General features: G+C 35.4%; 1 protein-coding gene across 3 annotated transcripts; it reads right to left on the reverse strand.

Moving 5' to 3' along the window:
* Positions 1–463: 463 nt before the first annotated feature.
* Positions 464–8548, reverse strand: LOC105773148 (phosphoinositide phosphatase SAC3). 3 transcript variants are annotated; one of them, XM_012594830.2, is made up of 16 exons: positions 7779–8544; positions 7401–7605; positions 7141–7306; positions 6797–7019; positions 6610–6686; positions 6258–6445; positions 6063–6160; positions 5677–5810; positions 5393–5521; positions 4686–5049; positions 4078–4199; positions 3688–3798; positions 2790–2978; positions 2255–2431; positions 1733–1838; positions 987–1300 (listed from the first exon to the last, which is right to left on the reverse strand). In XM_012594830.2, the coding sequence occupies exons 1-16, from the start codon at positions 7890–7892 to the stop codon at positions 1220–1222; spliced, it is 2484 nt and encodes an 827-aa protein (XP_012450284.1). In that variant the 5' UTR covers positions 7893–8544; the 3' UTR covers positions 987–1219. The 3 variants fall into 3 exon arrangements, 2 of the variants coding, with proteins under 2 accessions (XP_012450285.1, XP_012450284.1); XM_012594831.2 differs by lacking the exon at positions 1733–1838 and having other exon boundaries at positions 464–1300; positions 7779–8546; XR_008196778.1 differs by lacking the exons at positions 987–1300; positions 1733–1838; positions 2255–2431 and adding an exon at positions 3086–3202 and having other exon boundaries at positions 2830–2978; positions 7779–8548.
* Between the last annotated feature and the right edge of the window lie 506 nt (positions 8549–9054).

The following is a 9054-nucleotide window of genomic DNA, read 5'->3' on the forward strand; positions in this document are numbered from 1 at the left end:
TTTTAGTTTTTATTTTCACGTTTTTCTTTTCTTAAAATAATTAAATAAAAATATAATTACATAATCAACGTACATGTCAAATATTAGATATGATCCCACACGTCATGTTCTTTTTAGCAATAAAGTAAGACGAAATTCACCACTTATTATAGTTAAGCCTAAATAAACCATAAAAACAAACTGAAATGCAGGATGACAGTGAGGAGAGTAATGTTGGTAGGGGGGCAGGGTGTGGCTTAATTGAAACTTATGAGAAATGCTCTATTTGACCTTGCTGAGTATTGTGGAGGCAATATTCGACTATTGCAACCATTTATTTAATTTTTAATTCAAAATTAAAATTAGGTGATATCATGCAAGTAAACAGTTAATCATGAAAGAGACAAGAATCGATCTTCTACTTGTTCCAGCAGCAGATGATATGGAATGAACATTTGAACTTAAAAAGAAGAGCTGCAAAGGGTTAGAAATTTAAAGGCTACGCCACTGCCTAGATGATGTAGATGGTTTTCCAACCAAAACCATACTATCAAAACAAAGATTGTTTTCAAAAACAATAATAATACCAAAAAAAAAATAGTTTTTATATATATGGAAACAAACCCCAGGAGGCCGAAAAGTTCAAAAGCTCTAGAACTTAGCAGCTCGCCATGAAGACAACATCAGTCCTATAACTGATTCTTTCCCCCCACCACCCCACGGATTACCTTTTAAATGCAACGTCGGTTTCATTATCATGTATTCTCTGTCTCTGGCCATGGATGAACTTAGAAAGGAGATAAAGAATCAAAGACCTTAAAACTCGGAACTGGAGCTCTTCGAAAAGCAGAAGAAAAATATTTACAAGATTGACTGAACTGAACTGGAACTGAAGCCCTATTACGTCCGTTTACCGATAAAATGAATTAAAGAGGGATATGATGAGCTCCCGAAAGAATTTGTTTTTAACTCTTGACTATGTACTCTTTTTCTTGTAGGAGTATTAGTTTCTGGTCTGAGGTTTTTTTTTTTTTTTTCAAGGAATGAATAGTAGTCATACATGGGGGGATTGGACTGGACCGGATCAGACTGCATGGGAGGTTATCTTACATAAGAGGGCTACTACAACAACTGCTTGCTTCTGCTTCCCCTTTTGACTCAATGCCTTGCATCACTGCGGCAGCTTGACTCGCTGGAGTCATGGATGTCTGTCACTGACTTGAGGAAAACGAGCAAAACTTTAATGGGAAAGCATCTGTCCATAGTTAACCCACTGCACAAAACTCTCGGGGAATTCCTCCATTCCTGTCTGATGCATTCCCTATATAAATATATAACAAGGGTTAGGCATTGCCACAGCTGCAATTTCCAGTTTTTGAAGAGATAAAAGAGTATTCTCAATCCCAGGTCTTAACATGTTTTTCTATTCACTCATAATTTGATATTATGATACACTACATAAATGGCGTAAATAGAAGAAAGAAGGCGTCAACTTACTCTCAAAGAAAAAGATTAAATTTTGTTGAGATCGCAATGAAAGAATCGTATATAATATAACAATAAAATCTATATGGATGTATATAGTTATGGCAAACAAGGAGATGCCTCGGTATTATGAGATGTAAAATGTTATAGTTAGATTGATCACAGAACCTTGATTCGTATAGTGCATTTTTTATGTGACAAATCCATATAATAATGTAACCATCAAAGTAAGATTCAAGAGCTTTCTACCAGCATTACAACTACCAACCTTCATACTCGATCCATATTCACTGGTGGATGGGGTTGTTTCTCCCAATATTCCATTGACAATATTCTCTGATGAAAGCCCTGGAGAGCTTGTAAGTAGTGATGACCTGCAGATAATTATGATGATATCTGAAACGTGGTTTCCTCTCATAGGTCATGCAAAATTTATCCTGTTGTTCTATAGTAATTACGAACTCTATCCTTTTCTTCCATGTACAGCCTTATAAAACAAGTTGTTAAAGAGCATTGCCCTTTTTGTGTGCAAGCATCGGTCTCAGGGAACATTAGGCTACTATTTCAAGATTCAAATTTTGGTAGTCAAGAGACTGGTACTAAGGCCTATCTGGAATGGAAACTGTGCTGTGGGATTGGGGGGCAACAGGTTCAGTTCCTAATAATAACATAAATCACTTGATTTTTTCAATTTAGTAGCTCTTTTTATTTAATCTGAACAACAAATGCTACTGCAGCATTAAAGGTCGAGTTTTGGAGAATCCAGGAAATACAGAAAAGGAAAATGTACCTCTCAAATGGTTCATCTTCACAAGAATTTCCTGAGGATGAAAGCCAGTCTAGGTCAACAAAGTTAGAGCAATTAACTCCACCCCCATGTTCAGAAAAGAAAATTTGGCCAGTTTCAAGATAGCGATCTCTTTGCACATCTCCAAATAGCTGTCTTCGAGGCATAGAGGGTGTATACCTGCGCAAAGAATTTGAAAATATGCGTGTAAATCAAGAAATTTAATGGGACAACCATCTATAGGACATGCTACAGGTGATCCATTAATTACAGTAAACCATGAAACATGCAGATCCAACAGCTGTTTCATGCAGCAATACTTAAACAAATCTTAGAAGTTATGAAAGCATTGATACAAAAGATTCTCTCAGCAAACCATATAGATTAAAGGTTGAAGGATCAATACAAATGAAACACAGCAGAATCAATACATATCCCAGCAGTTTATGGAGAATAGAAAGTTGAGGCCATCAATTAGAAACCAATGAAATTTCGAAGTAAATGACATGCAACAAGGGAAATTGGAAAGTGCTGGAACCTTGAACACGAGATATCACTTTCACAAGTTGATATCTCAGGTGATGACTCTGAAAGGCCATTACTTCCTTGTGATCGGTTGGGTAAAGTTGAATTGGTAAATTTCTCCTGCTTATCTTTTATGGCTGGCATAGGTGATATACTTTGACGAAGAATGTTTCCATCAGAAAATGATCTTTTGAAAAATGACCTGAAAATTAAGGATAGAAAGTGAAGTGATACACAGCAATAATCAGATGACTAAACACAAAGTGAAGAAGAAAATGAAATGCAAGTAACCTCATTTCCATACATTACCTACGTATTAATTCATTACATCAGATCAAGGATATGTGAAACTGTGAAAAAGAGTCATTTATTTACTTTTCTTTTTGCAAATTGGAGACCATCTGACCAAGAAACAGAGAATGCATCCTGTGGAAAACAGCACTACCAAATCATCTGAGTACCAAGACTCAATTTTTATTTTTTATTTTCGAGAGGGCTTTTTTTTTTTTTTTTGAAAAATTAAACTTTAAGTAGAACTCTTAATAGGCATGTAAAACCAATTAAATATAACCCCCTAACGAGCCTTTGAAGAAGAAAAACTCCTACAGGAATAATAAATTATATATTTAACTTCATAGGGGGGAAAACATGATGAAATATCTATACTAGATGCCATCATATAACTGTTTGTTTTGCACTCAAGTCCCAATGGCCCAGTCATAGTGGCTTTCAGTCACAACTCAGAACCCATAACCAGAATTTCCTAATTAATGAGAAAGTTAAGCATTCAAAACTAGAACTTGCAGGAAGCATGTTCACAGAGACGTTGTTCCCAAAAACAAATGGAGGATATTTGTAGTCACTACTTTATGGCTCTGGCATGAAACTTAAGGTTTTAATTAGAAAGCTACCTTCCATCTTCATCCACAGTGGTTTCCCCATTTCTTCCCCTATAATGTTGATCTGAACCCAATTCCCAAAGAGCAGGTTTACCAGGCTGGGGCTGGAAATGCCCAAGGAATCTGCAGAAAGAATTGCTTAAGATCTTAACAATAGCAAATCTTTAAGAAACGAATTGGAGATAACTACAAGAGAAATCCCAAATTGACTGAACTCCAAATAAAAAATGTGAGTCTTCTATTCCATTGCAGTAGAATCAAGGATGTATTACCCCAAAAAGGGCCAAAAACTTATATACATCTAAGTTGTAGAACAAGATATTGCAAGACCTCTCAGTATTAAAGTGAGACAGACAACAATTTTTACCCTGGACGTAATGCAAACTCAATACTGAAACTTACACATTAATTGCATCTTGTTTCTCTGCATCCATATATGCATTGCTATAATATCGTTGAAGTGTTCTAAAGAACTCCTGTGACTGGGTTGCTGCTCTCCATTGACCCCTTCTCTCCTGGAATATCTGCATGGTATAAAAAAAAAGAAAGTTAACTGAGATGACAGTATTTTGGCAGGCAGCAGAAGTACGTTATCAGAATGAGTGTCTTAAGTAACAAATATTTCCCTGGTCATCTATTTCTTGAAGTACAGATATTACAATCACAAATTTCTCAAAGGTTAGTTGATTTTTATATTTTGTAGTTTCAAATTTAGTGAACTCAGATTATGCCTACAAAAAGAGAGAAGCATGGGGCATAGAATGCAGTTAAGATTGGATTGACAGGCTGAAAGAGCAGGAGTTTTAAAAGAAATTTTCAACTTTATTTCTATCAAATATTTGTCACAAATGTAGTTCTTGAGTAAAATAAATATTAAAACAGATATTTGGCATTGGCAGTTTCAATTAAAAGGAAAATGCAACCCGAAGATACTAGAGGCTAAAGAAGTACGTTATGTTCCAACTTTGGAAATTCTGCATGGTTGCAAGTAGCATCACAAGTCGGAATACCTTATTGTGAGCTGCAGAACCACCATATTGGTGCGCAAGTGTGTCACCCATTCTCTCATAAAAACCCATTAAATTATCTGCCAAAGGATCATTCAGATCTATCTTTGGGGTATCTTTAATCCCTAAAGCATGAAGCTGGTGTCCAAGAGCAGCCAATCCATATGCATACTGTGCAACATTTGTGCGATCCAGACAGTCTATACAATTGGTCCTAAGTACACCTCTTTGGAATGTCGGAGGCTTGAGAGAATGATTCCCATTAGTAATATTATTATATCCAGAATAGTTCCCCTCCAATCTGTACGCATCCTCATTAACATTGTTGAGATATTTATGGTGTGACATGTCACTATCATCAATATTCCTGTATCATAATTTCAGAACCAAAATGCCATTTTCAGCTTGTTGCAGATAGCAAAAAAAAAAAAATCTTCAATATTTATAACAAGGCATTTATTAAAATTCAACCATATTACATTACACTATAAGATAGAAATCCATAATTCATAAAGCCATTTTTTTTAATGCAAGAATCTAAAATATAGCAAATTCAAAATTCTAACTTAAGGGATTTTAAAAAATGCAGACTTCTGAACTAAGGGATTTTTTTGGGTACCCGCACAACATTCACTAGTATGTTTTGGACTACAGCCATATTTACAAAAAATTCATATAAAACTCGAAGTTGCTGAATGTGGAAAACATACTCAACAGAAGGCCAAGCCACGCACTCCTCAGGTTTCAAGGTTGAAGTCAGCCGACAATAAAAGAAACCTGTTAGCATTAATGCATATGCAGCCACTTTGCCCAAGAGTAGCAAAACATTTGTCGCTTTGCTGGAAGGAACAAATGAAAGTTTATTTCTGTTGGTTAGGAATCAAACTTTAAAAAAAAATGAACCAATGCTAAAGAGCAAAGAGGAATATAGAGAATGGGAAAGAAAGCAAAATGCGCGTTAGTTTAGGGACCAAATAACAAGCGTATGGCATACCTCCGAGAATATTTGTGTAGATCCCAGTGAAGGAACCTCAACCGATTCTCCTCTGACAAATCTTTATTTATAACATCAATTGCATTTGCAAACTCTTGACGAAGAATCGACTCTCGAGGCTTCTTCTCTTGTGTCTGCTCATAAAAAAAAACAGTAATATACAGAATCTTATCATTAAATCAGTGATATCATAGAGCTACATCAAATTACTCCACTAGCCTGCCCCTTCCCCCCCCCCCAAAAAAAAAAAACAAAAATTGTAGATTTTCTACACGCATTATCTTTAAGAAACATAGCAGTTATGTAATAGTAAAACAAAATAAAAAGACTGGAATGAAGATGACATATAGCCGAAAAGGGATAGTGGGTGATATAATTATACTTACCTTAATCAAATTTAAAATAATTATAGGGTTGCCATATCTTTTGACAAGATTTTGAAAGTGAAGTCTGGTTGCTTCATAATTTTTGTCCTTCTTTGACACTGGGAAAAGAGAAAACAGGGTTAGTTTTCCTTTTCCTGAACAAAAGAAAATGCCTGCAGTAACACCTGAAGTACTCCGACAATTATAAGCACATACATATGATATCTGGTTTAAGATTCAATCGTGAGGTTTCTTGTGACCAAAAGAGCGGAATTGAGCCTCGGTTCTGGACAACAGAAGTTACTTCTGCAGGAAGCCCATCAGGGACATCCTCGAAGACAATCTGCTCTGTTTCAACATCATTAGCTACTCTGCCTTTTTCATTTACTCCTCGTTTTAGATACCTACAAAAATAATCGTATGCACATGCAGACAAGCAGTTTCAACCCATAACTATGTTACAGAAAATAACAATGGTATTAAGGATAACCAAGTTAAATTGCATCTCATAGTGCTCTACAATACCAAAACTAAGCTTTTGCCCTTTAATGGGGGACAACTTTCTTACCTGGTACCAGCATAGTGACGGGAGCGTCTTGCAATAAGCGTAAGTTTGAAGTCCCTTCCAGATACAGAAAGTGTGGCCTATATTCATGTAGCCCAATGTCAAACTATGAAGCTAATAATCCATTAATATGCACAACAGGAAATAAAACATTAGCTAACGATAACTTAAAATGAGGACTGTCCTTAACCTGCTTAAAGAAGCCATACACCAATGCAACTGTCCATAAAGTATTCTGGAGATGACTGCGGATCCCTCGAGTTAGGAACTCATTCCACACAAACATGGTCTCATAAAGAACCTGACCTGGTTCATTATTACACAAGTTCTTTTGAAGACTAAGCATAACATGGTATGAATAGCTGAAGAAGAAGTCCTTTGTCAGATCAACCGTGCATAAGAGCTTCTTGTATCTAAATAAAAGACAAAACAAGTAATATCGAATTAAAAACTAAATGCAAAATGCACAATGGAAAAGGCACTTAGTTTGAAAAATGGAAACAAAGTGAATTAGCAAACAGAAAAGAAGAAGACCTATTCTCATCCTTAGAGTCAGCAATGCTTGAATTAACAGTTGCATTTGGGACAGGAATCATCTCAGTCTTTGAAACCGCATATACGTTATGACCACGAATTGAGCCAATCTGCCTTCTTTTTGTAATAAGCAGCATATAATAAGGCCCCAAAAATTTAATAAACCCTAAAACATGGAACAATTTTTACGTATTAGATTAACAACATTTGAATAAAATTAATAGTCTCCTAAAACCATAACATAATTTCAACATCCATACCAACAATGCCATAACAAATTGTAACGAATCTCAATCCACCGGTGGATATATTTCCTTCATGTATCCGCCTCAACAACTCAGAGCATTCACTCTCTGTATACGTGGTAGAGTCTTCCCGAATGTTCAGTTCGGAAGGATCAAGCCGGTCTATCTTTAACACTCTCCAATAAGTTCTACTCTTATCCCTTCCAATCATATAAAAGTTCTGTACACAAACACCAAAATAAAAATAAGTTCAACATCAAAACAAATATACTTCAGTAAAATTACATCAAAATCAAGTTGATAACAACGAAAATTAAAGATATCACAATGAGATCAAAGCAAACAAATAAATAATTAAAAAAATTAAAAAACAGAAATGAAAGAAAAAATTACCGATCGAGTTTCGTAGAGTCTGAATTTCTGCATACATGTAGAAGTTTGAGATTGGGAGGAGCTCTCATGATTGTTAATATTATCGCAGCAATATTTTGCAGCGGAGGATTCCATGGTAAGCTTCTTTTTCCTCACCGTCGTTATTTTTCAATTTCAGGTTCAGATCTCCCCCCCGAGCCCCAGGCTCAGGGAATTTATCAGAAGAGCATGCACTAAAGATGGAACTTTCTCGCTATTTACCTTTGGTTTCCGTTGAGAGAAAAATCCATACCTCAATTCGGAAATTTACCTTATTCTTGCCAAACCACAATCGGTCCTCCTTTGCAAATAATGGAGCTTGGCTGCTTCAAATACAGCATCTTCTTTGCAAATCGAAAGAAGCAACAAGAAAACGGGAAACTCAGGAGACCTGGCTAAGGACGTTTGACCGACCTTTCCTAAACCCCTAACTCCAAGTATCTTCCCCTTCACACCCAAATGTCAAAGCCGAATTTACCCCAAATTCGACATGATTTGTGATCCTTCTCCAATCAGGGCGAAATTACAGAGATCGAAAATAAAATTAAACAAGATTGTATTTATATATCATTTTTACATATAAAAAGGGGAATCTTATCGTTTTTTCTTCTGTGCAGCGGGCTAAAAATAAAATTGGAAGTTTATAAAAGAAGGGAAGATCGAGATTTTAGAGTTTATTTTTATTTTAGATGAAAAGGTAGCTGCTAGGTTAATATTAGTGATGTAGGAGCTGGGTTTCTTTGTTTTTTTTTTTTTTTTATTTCCTCTTAATCATGATGATGTCGTGCTTAAAACTACATCAAGAAAGGCCTAATTAATTAATTATATTATTCCCCTCTTCCACCCTTGTGCATCCCTCTACTTTTGCTTTCACTCCCTCTACTTCTCACACATTTTAAGTTTACTCTTTTCAGCTTTGATTGCGATTACGTGTATTTTTTAAATCCCAATGCATCCAATGTCCAATTTGAAATGTAAACATCTTTATTTTGAATCTAGTTGGTGGTGTGTTTGTACACTAATTACATTCTCTTTTGTTATTTAATAAATTTTAATTTTCCTAAACTTGTCCAACTAGCACTGTAATTTTTATGTCATGTTTGGTAATAGAAAATTATGAATAATATTTGAGAAAAAAGTAACTAAAGTTATCAACAAATAATGGTAAGGCACATTGCACCTTTAAAGGGAAAATTTAGGTTCGAACCTTAGAAATGACATTATTAAAAGGATGAATAGTCCCGATTCTCGAATATGG

The sequence above is a fragment of the Gossypium raimondii genome, chromosome 6 (assembly GCF_025698545.1).
Source record: "Gossypium raimondii isolate GPD5lz chromosome 6, ASM2569854v1, whole genome shotgun sequence".
NCBI classification, from domain to species: domain Eukaryota; kingdom Viridiplantae; phylum Streptophyta; class Magnoliopsida; order Malvales; family Malvaceae; genus Gossypium; species Gossypium raimondii.